This window comes from Thamnophis elegans, chromosome Z (assembly GCF_009769535.1).
Source record: "Thamnophis elegans isolate rThaEle1 chromosome Z, rThaEle1.pri, whole genome shotgun sequence".
In the NCBI taxonomy this organism is placed as follows: domain Eukaryota; kingdom Metazoa; phylum Chordata; class Lepidosauria; order Squamata; family Colubridae; genus Thamnophis; species Thamnophis elegans.
This window is the reverse complement of record NC_045558.1, coordinates 104,398,513-104,416,433: the sequence shown is the minus strand read 5'-3', so window position 1 is coordinate 104,416,433 and position 17,921 is coordinate 104,398,513. Positions and strand designations below refer to the sequence as shown.

At 36.3% G+C, this 17,921-nt stretch overlaps 1 protein-coding gene across 4 annotated transcripts in view; it reads left to right on the top strand.

Moving 5' to 3' along the window:
- PPP1R9B (protein phosphatase 1 regulatory subunit 9B) overlaps positions 1-17,921 on the top strand; it is an 85,831-nt gene that overhangs the window by 53,554 nt on the left and 14,356 nt on the right. For all 4 annotated transcript variants that reach the window (XR_004256841.1, XR_004256840.1, XM_032235148.1 and 1 more), the window contains exons 3-6: positions 1,948-2,068; positions 7,554-7,658; positions 13,308-13,443; positions 14,064-14,216. Coding sequence is in view for 2 of the 4 variants with exons in the window: in XM_032235148.1 (XP_032091039.1) it covers positions 1,948-2,068; positions 7,554-7,658; positions 13,308-13,443; positions 14,064-14,216 (515 nt within the window). In the remaining 2 variants the exon portion in view is untranslated. The remainder of the gene's footprint in view (positions 1-1,947; positions 2,069-7,553; positions 7,659-13,307; positions 13,444-14,063; positions 14,217-17,921) is intronic.

Genomic DNA, 17,921 nt, shown 5'->3' with positions numbered 1-17,921 from the left:
GGTTGACTTTCTTCTTTCTTACATATGAGCTTTTGTGATCTGTTCCAGTCAGCTCCTATTCATATCTTTGATGTTATAATTGAACTTTTCCACCTTCTTTTAGCAATAATATAGTCAATTTGACTTCTGTATTCTCCATCTAAAGAGATTGTATACAGATACATTGTTTTGGTTGTTTGAAGCTATGAAGAAGTAATTGGAATATTTGAAATTAATAAGTTAATGTCGCGCTTTTCAATTTCATAATTAAGTTTAATATTTTCAACTCACACTTTCCATCTCTTGATTGGATGTTCTATTAGTTTCAAATTGAACTTGATCATAAAATTCATTGGCCACCTCTTGTTCTGCATGAATATTTGGACCATAAAGTTGAAGGGTCATAAAGGGCTGCCTCCAAATTCTGGTTTACAGTATTTGTCCATTGATTGCTTTGTAGCCAAGTATTATTCTTGCTATACTTTTCCTAGCTATAAAAATAATGTCACTTTGTTTTTAATGTCCTGAATAATAAATATCATAATCTTCTGACTCTTCATTGATGCCTAAGCTGTTTCATTTCATCTTTCATTGTATGACCTTGAGGAATGAGGGAAGAGATTCTGCCTAGGAAACAATCAAGGGACTTGATGGTCAAGAGAAAGAAACTTAGGAGGGACCCACCCTAATGGACCCAGCAGTTAAAAGTCATAGCGGGAAATTTCTATTTTCAGACTTGCAAGTAGACAAGACTCTGTCAATGTAACCCTATAAGAAAGTAGAGTCTGTTAATATAGCCTTACAATAAAGTAGAATTAGCTCATCTAGTCATGCTTTCTGTCTGATTTTCCTCACTGAGTTTAGTTTTCTGATATTCATACTTCATATGTTCCATGTTCACAAAGTAATTCTGACTTTGCAGCTTCTGATTTTCTTTTCCAGTATGGCAACATCGGGAACTCAATGTCCCAAAGGCTTTAATCTAGCCACTTTATAAACACCATTAGAATTCTCAAAGTTCCTTGGCCGTTTCTAAGTAGCATGTTGAATGTAATCTGACCTGAGGGGCACATCATTTAACATTATATCATTTTATATTTTCTATTCATGTGGTTTTCTTCATAACAATATAGAAGTGGTTTACAATTACCACAGTATGAATTGATACTGTTGCTATTGCACTGAAGTGATTATCTATCTATCTCCAGCTTCTTCCTATATAACTGCTGCCTAATATAGGTGCCTGCTTGTTTTAACTGGGCAAGATGTAGTTACCTTCATGCCTTGGGTGATGCTGCTAGAAATTCTAAACTCTGTTTGTGGATTTTATGCTGAAAATGGACAAAAATGAACTGACGATTTCTCAGTTTGCTGATTAAGAAGGGGTAAATATGAGAAAAGGGAACTATAATGTAATTCTAAAGGGGAGAAATGAATATAGGAAAGTAATAAGGAAAATTAGAAGAAGCATCCTTTTTTCCTTTGTCTGTACTATTTTCTTATCTGTACTTTTTCATTTTGCTCTTTATGTATACTTAATTATTTATCTTTTAATTATGTAAAACCTTTAAAAAAAACTATTTCCCCCTTTCCTCTTCCTCTCTTTCCCCTTCCTTGATAATGAGCCAGCACAGCAGGAATTGGGGGTGGGTGGATTGAACCATAACCAAAAGAAATGAGCTGATATTGCACAACACACACTATCCCCCCTATAAACTAATCAATGAGAGTTACAATAAAGTTTAGCATGTTGTACATATATATAGCTACTAGATTTTTAACTGACCTGTTAAACATGTTGAATGATGCACAGTCAATTTCTCTTTAAAGAGCCAGGAAGGATTCCCTTCTAACTGATGAAGAAATTTGCAGTAGCAGGTTTCATTGGATTTATTACCAGATTCTGGTAACCTTCAGACTTGGCATCTCATATTTTAATTCAATTCACCTCTTCCTTGTCTCATGCAGATTCTGAGGGTCTTGGGATCAGTATTATTGGAATGGGGGCTGGAGCTGATATGGGTCTAGAAAAGCTTGGCATATTTGTCAAGACTGTGACAGAAGGAGGAGCAGCTCATCGAGATGGCAGGTCAGTAGGACTGATATTACATTGGGAATGAAGCTTAACTTGGAACAAGAATTTACCAAAACAAAAACTCTTACTTTATTGATCATAGCCAATCTCTGTTTGCAGTAGAAAGATGGTTAAAATCCTAGATTTCTTTGTTGTTTTCTGTGAAACCTTTGACAAAGATATATATCTTTTCCTCCATAAAAGCTCAGGATCATAAGATGCCGCAACATAAGGTTAAAAAGTTACCTCCCATATATTATATTTGCACCATCATTGTCAATGTTTTCTCTTCAACAGATAGTGAAAATTCACACCAACCCTAATTGAGCACCATTAGGCTCTCTTTTTCCAAGCAGGATTTATTTTTAGCAATAGCAATAGCAGTAGACTTATATACCGCTTCATAGGCCTTTCAGGCCTCTCTAAGCGGTTTACAGAGAGTCAGCATATTGCCCCCAACAATCTGGGTCCTCATTTTACCCACCTCGGAAGGATGGAAGGCTGAGTCAACCCTGAGCCGGTGAGATTTGAACCGCTGACCTGCTGATCTAGCAGTAGCCTGCAGTGCTGCATTTAACCACTGCGCCACCTTGGCTCTTTTTTGGCTGTTTTCCCCTCAAAAGAGTGACAAACTCCCCTTTTATTATGTCTCTGTGCATCTACTTTTTATTCTGCTACAGTGCAGGCAAACATTTCAGGTGCTGGGGAAATTCTTATAATGTGAATATAAGTACTAAGAAATTTACAGAGTGATTTACTCAGAAATAGAGTTCATTAAGTTTACCAGGAGTTAGGCTTTACTCCTTTGCTCATTTGCATAGGATCAGTATGACTTATGTCTGATAAGCACATAGAATTGTGTTCTGTGTTTTAATAAATTGCCAAGTTTAAGACCACAACCTTAGTTTGTGTGTAATATTTCCTAATGAGGTCCATGGAAGCAAACATAAAAAGCAATAGTTGCTTCTAAGATTAGAAGAAGCTTTTATTCAGTTTCTTCTATTTTACAGGTAGTCCTCAACATATAACCACAATTGAGCCCAAAATTTCTGTTAAGTTGTCTTGATACATGTTATGACCTTTCTTGCCATAGTTATTAAATAAATAATTGCAGTTGTTAAGTTAGTAACACAGTTGTTAAATGAATCTGACTTCCCCATTGATTTTGCATGTCAGAAGCTTGCAAAAGATGATCACATGACAACAATAAGCACTATAACTGGCATAAATATGAGCCAGTTGTCAAGAGTCTGAATTTTGATCAAGTGACCATGGGGATGTTACAATGGTCAGAAGTGTAAAAAATTGTCATAAGTCATTTCTTATTGCCATTGTAACTTTGAATGGTAATTAAACCAACTGTTGTAAGTCGAGGCCTATCTGTATATGCACATTATAGCATTAAGAAAAGTAGCTCAAAAGGTGACAGTTTTTGTTTTATATTGACCTTTTTGTCATGTCCTTCCAGTCCTTTTAAAAAAAAATATGCTTGTAATTAAGCATAGGATTAATTTCCTTTTAATCTATATAAGTTATGACTGTTTCTCTTCATTATATGCACATGCAAATATTATTGCAAAACATGAAACATTAGGAGTGTGGTTCAGATTTGTGAAAGAAGCTCTGGAATGCGCAGAAGTCCAGATATAGAACTTCTTTGTACTTCATTAGAAAAGTTGAAGCATTAAAAGAGCTGAAGCAAAACAGCCCTATAAAATGTAATAAGAGGTTATATTTGCCACTTAGAAGAGCAGGCAGGAGTGCCAACATTCAAGTAATTTAGTTATAAGGTGACTACATTTCGCAAAGCAAACCAAAAGATGTTTCTCATCTCTCTCGACACATTGATAGGAAAATCACGGGAAATTTAGTCTTTTTTAGATGTGGTTCTTATTTACCAAGGACAAAAGCACCTAATAGTAACTAATAAATTGAATGTGATCAATATGGATCATATGGGGAACCCCGTTGGAATTTTATTTAAAAACCCAGATTGCATAGAAATACCATAAGATGTGGTCCTCCAAAGCGATCTAACTCATGTATTTATTATTTGTTATATTTTATAGGAGAAACTGTATTTAAGCCATCTGTGTTCCCATCCTCATAACAGATCATGAACATGTTAAAAACAAATTAAAAATGGAAACATTAAATATAAACAGTATTATGCAACAAAAGGCAGCCTTTGTTCCTAAAGAATTGTTAGGAAGACTAGATACATTTTATATTGCAGCTGTAGCTTCAGCAGCTCATTTTCCACAGCAAACAGTCCTTGGAGGATTCAGTTTGTATTAGAAAAATATGCTTTAACCCTTTACCTGACAGCTGATTTGCCCTTGAAAAATTTGTCCAAATGCTTCTCATTGACAATATTTTAGTCCCAATCACATTGTAAACCATCTGGAACCCCCATGGATGAAAAGAGCAATGGAAATATTCAGCAAGGAAGTAGCAGGCAGAAGAAGGATTAAACATTTCTGCCCCCCCACAAAAAAATATTTCTGAACTCAAATTGAAAAAAATTAAAGAATTATTACATATGATTTTGATGTAATATGTAACTTGTCTCTGAGACTTGTTCTCACTCTCAGAGTATTAAAATTAGAGACTTCAGAATCAAAAATTGTATTGCGGGAATTTAAATTTCTAATTTTTCTAATTCTGTAAAAGTAAAAAGGGTGTTTTTTATTATTCTGCAGTATGTTAATTTGCTAAGGCTTAGCTATCAGTGCTGCAAATCGGGTGGGGAGCTTACAGTATTCTAGGTGTAAAGGAACTTCCATCAGTCAATGGCAAGAGATTGAAGTTTAAATTCAACATTTTGTGGACTATCATTCATTCATTCCTGCTATCTATATTTTTGTATTATGAAATCTAACTGATCTTGCCATGCTCATTACACTAATTTTTGAATGTGCATCGACTGCTGTACTCATTTTATTTAATTGCTACATTTTAAGCTTATTATAGAAGATTGTAGTCTTCATTCATCCAAAATAATCTGATGTAACATTATTATTTGATGACAATTGTAAATAGGAATTAAAATGCTTAAGGAAGAAAAAGAAAAAAAATGCCAGTATCAACTTCAGGTACATACAATTGAGTGATAAATTATTTGTATTCAAATAGAAGAGACTATTTTTAGTATAAGTTTGAACTTTGGCATTCTTGGTATTCTCTGAGCTGGTTGTTTCATTACCCAACTAGGGAACATCAAGAGCATAAGGCATGTGGGAGCTAGGGGCATTCATAACGAGGGATGAAAAAAGCAGGGTGATGATCCCAGCAGCAGCACAAATAAAACCTTGCCTCTTTTCTATGTGTCTGTGATGTGATGTTCATATATGAAAGGAGTTGAATTTAATTATGCTACCTGTGGCTGCCATCTTCAGGTTTTTTGACACAGACACAAATCCTGCACATGTGGTGGGTTGGGCTGGACAGCATAGAACATATGTTTTTCAGAACGTTGGCCATTTTCCAGAACAATGACAATAGATTAATTAATTTTAGCTAATATTTGAGAGGAATTATCAGAGATATGGTTTACTTGCTAGATTTTCATTCCACTGCAGTCATCAGCTCTGGTTTTTGTGGAGGCATCTTCAATCCATCATTTCTGCCTCCCCGCCCCCAGAAGTTGTGAATTTACACATTCTTGTACAAACTTCAAAGCTTCAGTGCTTGCAATGATAAACACCTGAGCTTCAGTATGTGCAGGATTATGAGAAGTTTATTTTTATCTTTTAAACAGAATGCTCATCAACTAGTCTAAATACTGATAGACAACAAATATATTTCTAAATTTACATGTGCTCTGTTTACTGTAGGAAAAAAACAGGCAGTAAAAATACTACAAAATGTAGTGTTTCAGCACATGATAAAAATTATCAGTAAACTTTTTCCTTTCTGAGTCTTTTAAAGGAAGGTCAAGCTGATCATTGTATAAACATTTTCAGTGATAAAAAGTCACCTAGTTCTCTTGTATGTGCCCTGTAGTTGCAACTGTTGCTGTATATTAACCTAATTGAGATTGAGAAGCAATCATTCAGATGCTCTAGAGCTGACCTTTAAGAATTGTTTTGGATTGTTTGAGACGCCTTAGTTTTACAAATATTATACCATTATTCTTCATGTACTTCATTTATCCAGGGTGAAGCATTGTGAAGGGGTAGAATATAAGCTGGATTCAATACATTTTAAAGGTCTTATTAGTCTCCTAAGCGATTGACCTCTGAATTTGGCAGACCATTAATTTAAATAAAGAAGGAACTGCTATCTCTTTGCTGAACTGGAATGCTTCATTGTTGCCTGTGTATTTTCATGGAAGTGAACTATTCAGAAAGGAAGATAGGATGGGAGAGAAAAGCAGCCCTGGTACTAAATGCCAGCAGGGCTCCTGCATGCTGTCATGGCAACCAACATGGCTCCTTGCCCAGTACCAGAACACCAGCAAAATATAAACAGAGGCCTTCATGGGTGAAAGCTCAGAAGAATCTTAGAAATTGTTCTGCACATTGTACCCACCAAAGATCCTTTTGTGTATTTCTTCTCTACCTGATGTTCCTTTTAATTTTATAAAAAGGCTACAAGTTTTCTTCAGAATCTATCAAACGTTATTCCAGTAAAAATAGCCTTGGCCTGGTCCCAGAGTGATACAAATAAAAATAACACTGTAATCCTTTCACTGTCACAAACTTGTATAGAAAGACATGCATACTTTAGTGGGTGAAATTTGAATCGAAGAGTCCAAAATTCATGTTCCCAATTAGCCATAAAGCTTATTATGTAGCGCTGTAGAAGATCAAACTGCAATTTAAACCAGATGAAGATAATATTCAACCCTTTAAATATAGGTAATCCCAATATAATGACTGATTACTTAATATTGTTCAACATTACAATGAACTTGAAAAAAGGTATGCTCTATCTTTGATTAAAACTCCTATATACCACTACCTCACATAATCTCCAAAATCATGTGATTGCATTTATGACTATGGTTGCAGCATCCTGTGGTCACATGATCACAATTTGCCACACATTACTATTTTCTAGCAAAAACAAAATGCCCATTTGGGAGAATGGATCTGCTTAATCATGTATTTACTTAATGACTCTGTTGGCTCACTTTATGACCATTATAAAAAGTTTTTAAAAACCAGTCAGGTGACATGGTGATCCACTTAATGGCTTCAGTGACTTACGATGGAAATTACAGGCTTAAGTGTGGTGGTTAAATAAATGCTACCTAAATTAAAAGGGCGTGTTGTAATGTGATGCCAAAAATAAGCCATCTTTTTCCATTTCTCCCAAAATGCAAATATAATCACTTTTAATATGATAGGTTTTTTAAAATTAGTAACTTGATAAAATGATGTTTTTTGTTCATTACTGAATACATAAGCTTGACATCCTTTGACTTTGCAATAAGTCTACTTTATTGCAGTTGGGTAGGTGATCTATGTCTAACTTTCTCTTTTTCCTTTCTTAGGATCCAGGTGAATGATCTTATCGTTGAGGTGGATGGCACCAGTTTGGTGGGCGTGACTCAAAGCTTTGCAGCCTCTGTGTTAAGGAATACCAAGGGTAGAGTCCGGTAGGGGAACAATGTGCAGCCTAGTTTTCTGGTGGGACCAGAACATGTAGCTAGTTTATCTATGTAAAAAATACAGAAAAGGAAACATATGATCTCATTGAGAGTTGTACTGAAGGATAGGAAAAAGTTCTATAAGCAGATATTTTTGTTTCCTGTGTTACCATTGTAGGAGTAAGAAGGCCACTGATAGGTTTTCCTGCCAGCCATGGTTTTGCTTTTTCTGTTTATATTTCAAGCAGATAGATAATATTGGCTTAGAAAATTTATTACATCATGGGGCAGCCAAGAGGCCATAATCTTAATGGTTTTAAACAATACATTTGGTTTTCATTGCTGTCAATAGAACCTTTATTTGCAAACCAAGAACAATGGAGACACAAAGGAATTCACATGAAAAACAGCATGAATCAGATAAGAATAAAGATTCCCTTTATTGCAATATTTTTTACTGATCAGACAAAAGAGAGAAAAGGAGCTAGAAGATTACATGTGTTTATGGCAGAGTTTATATCTTTCATCCTGGCAGGACATAAAGATCTTAGCTACTTCCTATCAGACACGAATTCAACCATTTGGATGTGCACTGGTGGAAGCTCACTTACTGAATTTAGTATTGTTTCACTTTTTTTAAAGACACAAGCATTTTATTGCCGTGCTTTAAAATAGAAACAAAAGTACTAATGCTGAAGATGCAGATGAAGCTTAGTAAGTGTAATCCTTCCCCATAATGGAAATCTAGTGCTGAATATCTGCCTGTTACCCCCAATTGAAGGCCAACATTATATACATCAAGTTATATTTTTTATTATAGTATTACATATTACAGTAAATTCTCAATTGGTGTTTGAATTTAATAACTTACTTAAGTATAGTCCTGATCAGATGCATTTTAAAAATATAACTATTGTTTTTTAAGAGAACATTATAGAATCATGGCAGCTTTTAAATTTCTATATTCTCTCCTGCCCTCACTCCAGCATGATTACCCTTTTCTTCTTCAAAACCTACAGTCCATCTGGTAAAAAAAGCAAATGGGAGAAATAGAGGGAGATGTTACTGCTGGATTTTAGAGCATAGGGAAAAGAGGAAAAATCATCTCACCACCAGATTAATGATGAAGTTTGTAGATTTCTTTTGTGTGTGCGTGCATGCATGATAGATAGATAGATAGATAGATAGATAGATAGATAGATAGATAGATAGATAGATAGATAGATAGATAGATAGATAGATGATAGATAGATAGATAGATAGATAGATGATAGATAGATAGATAGATAGATAGATAGATAGATAGATAGATAGATAGATAGATAGATAGATAATATGGATGGATGATAGATATGCAGAGAAGCCAAATAACTGTGATCAGAACTTGAAGGGAAAAATAGGTGGAAGTTTTAGGTTTTATTTTTTAAAATATCTCTTTAAGGAAAATGGTTTATGAAATAAACAGTTTGTTTAATGAAATTGACAAGAACCGTTACTTGGCAATGTTGCCCTAGTGGGATTGGGTCCATTTTGTAGAGGCACCACACCCATTATCTCAGAATATGCATCTTTGTATCATAGAGAAGTGTTCCATATTCAGAAATGTTTGATTTTCTACGAAATGAATCAAGAAGTTTAAATGGACTTGGAGGGTGGAAATGATATTTAGCTCTGTGTTCACTGCATTTTCCTGTCAGCTGTGTTTCTATCTGTCCTTTATCCATACAGCTGCCTCTTTGGCCTTTTTAAAATCTCACCAGAGGCATTTGGCCTGCCTTTTCCTGGCAGTATTAAGAATTCAAGGTTTGGCATTAGCCCAGCATCCTTGTAATGTTGGTTTTAGAAGAATGAGCTGCTTGAAAATGGTCTGTCACCAAACACATCTAGCACAAGCAGACACAGATGATGAGTGATTACAGCATGCACTTTCTATCAGAAGGCCTGTACAATATAGGGACTCAGACCTAGAACTGAGTCCATTACTCCGAGATTTACGTGCTGCTCTGTTCCCAAGCGACAGGAACTTCAACTATGAGAATGGGTTGCTAGGCAACTAGTTTCTTCCATATTGCATACCACCCATTCTGCGTTTGCAGGGAAAAGATTGTGTTAACCAATAAAGTGTTTGATAATCAATTTAATAGTTGCACTGACACAATTTAGCCACAATTTCCTCTGTTTTTTTAAAAAAATTACATTGTTCCACAAAATTGAAATTTCTGCCTAGAGGTTAATTTGTGAAAGCAGAAAGGGTGGAGACATTTTTATAAGTCTGATAGTAATTTCCTGCAATCTGGAAGCCTGATGCAACTATGCTGGGAACCTTGTGTCTTTATGGAGTTCTTCAGACCTTTATTCTATATGTGTTCAGAAGCCTTCAGGTTTATTCTCCCAATTCTGAGCCTTGAATAACAGAATAACACAGTTGGAAGGGACCTTGGAGGTCTTCTGATCCAACCCCTTGCTCAGGCAGGAAACCTGGCTGTCCAAATGGTTGTCCAATATCTTCTTTAGATTTAGATTTTAGATTTAGATTTTATTGGAAATTTATATGCCGCCCTTTTCCCTGAGGGGACTCAGGGCGGCTTACAACAATGAAGGGAAGGGAGTGCAAGACAAGACTTAAAAAGAAAAGAATCGTGATTAAAAGAAAATTGATCATACAAACACAACATTCACTCAACATTCGGGCGGGGTGAGAGTAATCCTATCCCCAGGCCTGACGGGATAGCCAGTTCTTAAGGGCTGTGCGGAAGGCCTGGACTGTGGTGAGGGTACGGATCTCCACGGGGAGGTTGTTCCATAATGTCGGAGCTGCAACTGAGAAGGCTCTCCTCCGCGTAGTCGCCAGTCGGCACTGACTGGCGGATGGAATTCGGAGGAGGCCTACTCTGTGCGATCTGATGGGACGCAGGGAGGTAGTTGGCAGGAGGCGGTCTCTCAAATAGTCAGATCCACTACCATGGAGCGCTTTATAGGTGGTAAGTAAGACACAAAGAGAACTATGAGCGTCTGCAGGCAAGTCTTTCCACTGATTAATTGTTCTAACTATTAGGAAATTTCTCCTTAGTTATAAGTAGGTTCTTTCTTTGATTACTTTCCATCCATTACTTCTTGTCTTCCCTTCGGGTACTTGGAGAATAGGTTGGCCCCCTCTTCTTTGTGCTATTGGTCTAAGATATTGAAACACTGCTATCATGTCACTTATAGTCCTTCTTTTCATTAAACTAGACATACCCAGTTCCTGCAAACATTCTTCATATGTTTTTGCCTTCAGTCATTTTTGTTACTCTTCTCTGCATTCTTTCTAAACTCTCAACATCTTTTTTGTACTTGGCAACCAAAACTGGATGCCATATCCCAAAGGGTGGTTTACCTAGCCATTTTAAAGTGATACTAACACTTCATGTCATCTTGATTCTATCCTTCTGTTAATGCAACCTAGGACTGTGTTGGCTTTTTTAGCAGCTGTAGCACACTGCTGGGTCATATTTAAGTGACTGTCCAGTAGGACTCCAAGATCCCTCTTGCAATTACTACTATTAAGCCAGCTACCATACCTGTGCATTTGGTCTTTCTTGTTTAAATGTAGAACCTTAATTTTCTCATCATTAAATTTCATTTTGTTAGATAGGGCTCAGTGTTCAAATCTGTCAAGATTGTTGTGGATCTTGATCCTATCTTCTGGAATATTGGCTATTCCTGTCAGCTTGGTGTTGTCTGCAAATTTGATAAGTTCCCCTTCGATCTCCTCATCTAAATCATTGATGAAGATATTGAAGAGTACTGGGCCTAAAACAGAATCTTGGGGTACCTCACTACTTACTTCCCTCCATGTAGATGTGATGATGATGTTCGTCCATCGTGTTCGAAGAGGACCTTGACATCTACAGGTTGTGGGCTGTCCACGATGTGTCAGCAGGTGGCTGGTAAGGCCTATACGGGCACGAAATGTTCTGCTACATGTCGGTCAGACATGTGGGGCACCATTGTTGCAGCATTTGCAGTTCTGGTTTTGCAGAGTACTCACTTCTCTTGTGAACTACATCTCCATCTAGATGTAGTTCAATTAAGGACTACACATCGAGTGGGGTTGGTCAGCCAGTTATGAATCTAATGATGCTATTTAACCCATATTTTTCTAGCTTACAAAGAAATAGGTTGTGGTCTACTTTGTCAAATACCTTACTGAAGTCCAAGTAAGCAATATATTCATAGCATTACTCTGGTCCACTAATTTTGTCACATTGTCAAAGAATGCAATAAGATTTGTCTGGCATGATCTGTTTTTGACAACTCCATGTTGGCTTCTGGTTATGACTTTGTTTGCCTCTAAATGTTCAGAAATTCATTGCTTGATTATCATTTTTGGAATCTTCCCAGGTATTGATGTCAGGCTGGTTTCCAGTTTCTTGGATCCATTTTTTTTTCCTTTTTTGAAGATGGGAATTATAACACTCCATCTTGAAAATCAGCATTAAGAATAGCTGTGTTAGACCTAACTCAAATTAAGGTCAGGCTTGAAAACTGTGCTGCTTTTTGCCTCTCTATTTCTGGGACTTATCTGGTTTTTGAGTCAACTTCTTTGAACTATATTTGTTGGAATCTACCTTCCCTGTTGTTGGTGTGAAAAGAGAGGCATCTCTATTTTCCACCAAGATTAACAGAAATGGTAGTCCTGTTTAAAAAGGCATACTAGTAAAGAAGAATGAACAATTCTTCTTTATTAGTATGCCTGCTGTTAATCTAATTAAGAAAGCTTGGTAGCTGATTTTAAAAATTTAAAGAAAAAATCTGATCTCATATGCCTGAATATTAAGACCATTTATTTTGGTGCTGAGAATTCTCTGATGTGTCCATTTAGCACTGCAATAGGCAATCTATTGGTAATAAGCAGCCCATACTTAGGATTCTTGCTTTGTTTGCATTCACTAGGTACTGCGATCATATCCCCCAAATTCCCACAGCAAACCACCAAACAGTGGTAGCACAGTTCCCTGTAAGCAAAGGAACACTTACGTCATAAGCTTCAGATAAATTTAACATACCTAGAACAAGCTCTTCCTTGAATGATTGTGGGGTAGGGAGGTTTCAAGCCTGACCCCGCACATTCCAGTGAATTTCCTGTTTTCACAAGAGTTAATATTTGAAAGGAGACTTTTTTCAGACTGAAATTAGCTTGCCCAATTCTTGATGTAAACCGTTTCAGCATTACCTTAGTGTGAAAACAGGAAATGTAATTTTCTTGTATGTACTGCTTTCTTTATTCCAAAGAATTATTTGAAGTAGTCATCAGTTCTGTACTACCTTTGTAAACAGTTGGGATTATATCTATTGTGATCTTTGTTGCAAAGAAAAAAAAATACAACTCAGGCCTCTAAACGTTAATTTCCTCTGAATTAATAGAAAGTAGTGTTGGTGTGTTAGTCTTTGCTGCTCGTTATTTACTCTGATTGAAGCATTTAGAGTAGAAATAACCAGATCTATACATATTTACTCAAGAGCTAGAATACCTTTCACTTTGTTGTAGATAGAGAGAAAGAGAAAGAGATTGAGATAGAGCCTGATTATCTAACTCCAGATGCTATTCGACCATACTGAGATTTCCCTTATTACATTAATGCCATGCATTCATTTATTCATTTTAATTTCCTTTAGGTTCCTCATTGGCAGGGAGAAGCCAGGAGAGCAGAGTGAAGTGGCGCAACTGATCCAGCAGACCCTGGAACAGGAACGATGGCAGCGAGAAATGATGGAACAGAGGTATACCCAATATACAGAGGAGGATGAAGAAGTAAGTAAAATCAATTTCTCTTTGCCTGTGGGGAGGAGAGGAAAGTAGTAGAGCTTCAACCTTAAATTCAGGGAAGCTGAACAGCTGTTGACATGTTTGAAGAGCATTTTAGCAACCGTAATGAAACTATGCTTTGATTAAATTTGGATTACTTATGAATTTCCTTAGGCCCCCCCATTTTTTTCTTTATAACTGGTGGAGGTCTCTTTCTCTTCTTGGTATTGTTTTCTGTGCTGTTTATTACTATATTAGCACCTCACATTGAAACTATAGTTATCCAGAATATTTAAACGTTTTCTGTATTTTGCTTCATAGATGATACTGGCACAGAAAAAGCAGAAACAAGTTGAATGTCCTAGTTTTATGTGATGTATGATTTGAAAAGAATTGTAAGAAAGAGATGTACACATTTCAGATTGAAACTAGTTTGCTCATTTCTTTTGTGCAAATCATTCAAGCTTTACCCCTGCTTCAAAACAGGAAGTGTAATTTTCTTGAACTTATACTTACTTCCTGAATTCTAAGGAATTGTTTTAAGTAGTCCTTAGTTCTATACTTAGTGTGCTGTCAAGGTAAGTATCAGAATGTCTAATGATAAAACCTGTTTTTGTTATTTGCAGACAGGAGAATATGCTACAGATGAAGATGAAGAGATGAGCCCCATGTTCCCCAACAATGAAATGGCTATTGAGGTTTTTGAATTGGCTGAAAATGAAGACATGCTGTCTCCAGTGGAGATGGATCCTGAGAAGCTAGTGCATAAATTTAAGGAGGTATGTGGCTTTCTAAAGTGGAGGATGGGTGGGAAGATAGCTGAAACTTACAACTTACGTTAAATGTGTGTGTAGCAACACCACCACTAGGTCTGGATTTTAAAAAAAACTTGTTGAGGAGTAGCTGGATAGGAAAGAAGAGGAGGACTTAGATCTCATTGCAATGAATATTAGCAGTGATTTGGTAATACACTGACAGGATGTAGTGAAACCAGCTGCATTTCCTCCCTTCTTGCTCTGATTAGAGAAATAATATAATCCACAGTTGTTCATTCTTAGATCAGTTAAGGTAATTAGTTCAGGAAACTATTTTATTAATTCTAAAATACATTTTGACTTAAGCCAGTAATACTTTCCCCACAAAATAATTTTTATAAGTATAAAACTTACCCCCCCAAAAAAGCAATATTGAATTTTAAATGATCATACTTTCACTTAAAAGCTAGACTAAAACCAAGTTAATTAATCTCTACTACAGTATTCTCAGGAAAGTTTTTTTAAAAAAATAATAATAATCACATTTTAGAACTGCCCATCTCCCTCACAGAGGGATTCTGGATGCCCTTTATTAAAATATTAAAACATAGAAACAATATATAAAAGTTAAAAAGAGACCAGAGTTATTGAAAACAATACTAAAAATTAATTAAAAGATGAAGGGAAGGTTTTCAGGGTGCTAACCAGCCCCTCAGTTGTGTGCTTCTCCCCTGCGCAAAGCAAGCAAGGCCATAAAACAATGTTTCTACCCCTGTCTGGAAGGGGTGGGGTTTGCCTCACCTCTGGAGGGAGAATGTTCCACAGTGACAGAGAAGGCTTTCTTTCTGGACTCTGCCTGTCAGAATTCTTTAGCTGGCAGGGTCCATAATATAGTTCCCCTGCCTGACCAAGTGGGATTGGCCAATGTAATGGGACAAAGACAGTTCCATCGGTAGTCTTACGTTAAGGCATTCCTCCTAGGTAAACAATAAAGTATTACTTGGTGGGAGGGGGAATTAATGTTACCTATAAGTAGATACACTATTTCTGTAAACTACTGCTTATGAGAGGAATGCCTCATAAAAGATGAAACATTTCCTTCCTTCAATATTTATTATTTAATAATTGCTTGTTTTATAAAGGGATAGCCTGCATCGTTCATAAAACAGTCTCTGCCTTCATGTTTGCTTCCTGAAGAAGAAAAGAAAAAGAGATAAAGAAAAATGGATTGGATGGGAGAATAATAATGAGGGAAATAGCTTGTTAAAGACCATATTGCTTAAGAAAACGGGCTTTAAAAAAACCTTTATGCCCAGCAGTTCTGATGTAATCGTTGGCCTTTTTAGCTGCTATTTCTAACAGTATAAATCAATCTTTCCCAACATGGTGGTCACCAAAATGCTATGATGTAAAGTCTGGGGTAGGAATGGCTAACACTCTTGAAATGCACTAGGCTAGGAAAAGCTATAAAACAACTTTTGAATGCCTTTCACTTCTTAATACAATAATACAATAGCAGAGTTGGAAAGGACCTTCGAGGTCTTCTAGTCCAACCCCCTGCCTAGGCAGGAGGCAGTCTTCTGCAAGGCAGTCTTAAATTTGGGTTCTGAAGTAACTCCATATTTCTATTAGGATCACCTGGTTTTAATGATGGCATAAGTGAAAGAAAAGAGTTATTTTCTGGAGGTTTTGAATTTTTCAGTACTCCAAAAAGAGTGATAGCACATTACAGCAAACAAGATGTAATATCAAAAGCAAACAAGTGAAGAAGAAAAATAAAAGGTAAACATCGTTGATTGTGAGACATGAGATGAGAAGTAAGTAGATCTAATAGAATTAGAAAGGATGGTTTAAATCATGGCATATAACTGCCTGATTTAGTGCAGAAGCTAAATTGTCTCTAATGGACTCCTGCCTAGCTTCCATATGAAACAATCCCATAAAAGGGAGATTACCTCTCTTGAAGTGTTTTTATTATTAGGACATTTCTCCTAACATTTAATCAGAATCTGACTTTCTGTCAAACAGGACTAACAGTCAAGATCGGATATGACCAATGCAAAGCATAGTGGAACAAATATTTCTTATGATTTAGAAAATTTACCTCCAATGCATCTTGGAATTGCATTGCTTCTTTTCCAGCCATTGCAGGTTCATACTCCGTTTGCAACCAATTATATTCTAAGATCTTTTTCACAACTACCAAGCCAGATAATCCCTCTTTATATGCCTTGCACTTAAAGTTTTAATCCATTACATTTAAATTTATTATTTTGAACCTATTTCTCTAAATTGTTTTCAGTTGTATTCTTACACAATATCTGTTTTCACAACCAGTTTTTGTCATTTGTAAATCTAATATGGAGATTATTTGCTAATGGAGAGTTTTCCTGTAATATGGTTTATTTATTCATTGGATTTATATCCTATCTTTTAAGTATTCCTACCACCTCCTCATCCCAAGTCATTAATAAAAATATTACAAAATTCAGGATTATCCCCTTAATACTTCTCTCCAATTCAATGCAGAATCTTTTTTGAATATGATTTCCAAGCCAACAGTATATCACTTTCTTGTTACATATATTTGTTAATCAGCATGTCTCTACTGAAGTTAAAATAGGTTATGTCTATAGCATTTTCAAAATCTATTAAGGAAATTGCCTAATTAAAAAGAAGAGAAGATTAGTAATCCAAAATCTGTTAACAAATCCGTGCTGATTTCTAGTAACCACCATATTGTATTTAAAATACCTATCACTTTATTTATGATGTACTCTAAATTCTTCCCAAGCATCAATAGTAGACAGATTGGGCTGAAGTTCTCTGCATCATTATTTTATAGCAATAGCAATAGCAGTTAGACTTATATACCGCTTCATAGGGCTTTCAGCCCTCTCTAAGCGGTTTACAGAATCAGCACATTGCCCCCAACAACAATCCGGGTCCTCATTTTACCCACCTCGGAAGGATGGAAAGCTGAGTCAACCTTGAGCCGGTGAGATTTGAACCGCCAAACTGCAGCTTAGCAGTCAGCTGAAGTAGCCTGCAGTGCTGCACTCTAACCACTGTGCCACCTTGGCTCTGTAAAAAGGGACCTTTTCCCTTTTTACGAAGGCAGAGACAGCATTTGCCCTTTTCCCAACTTCTAGCACTTTACCAGTTTTCCAGGATTTCTTTAAGATAAATACATAACTAATCAAGTGTCTCATCAGGCAGTTATTTCATTAGCTTAAGATGCAATTAATTTGGCCCTTCTTGAGTTTCAAGGAATAAAAATGCCTCTTTGGCCATGTTCCTATTTCTACCCACCCACAGCCTGAACATTTCCTATCAGCAGCTTTTTTCCCTTCATATCATTTTGTTCATTTGGTCTCCAGTCCACAGTGGGGCAGTCTTAAATTGTTAAGTTGTTCTTAACTGTATATGTAGAGCTCAAATTATGGACAATTGTTTAAAAATCATTCAAAGTTACAACAGAATTTATAAAAGTTAATCCATTCCCTAAGTTACAACTGCTGCACCATCTCTGTTATTTTATGATTGCATTTCAGCGCTTGGGAAGAGACTTGCATTTACGATCATTTGCAGTGTCCCTTGATCACATGATTGTGTTATGCAACTTTTCCATATTTTCTAACAAAAAACTGCAAAAGCCTCCATTAGATCAGTTGTTCTCAAGCTGTGGGCCGGGACCCTTTTGGGGGTCGAACGACCCTTTCACAGGGG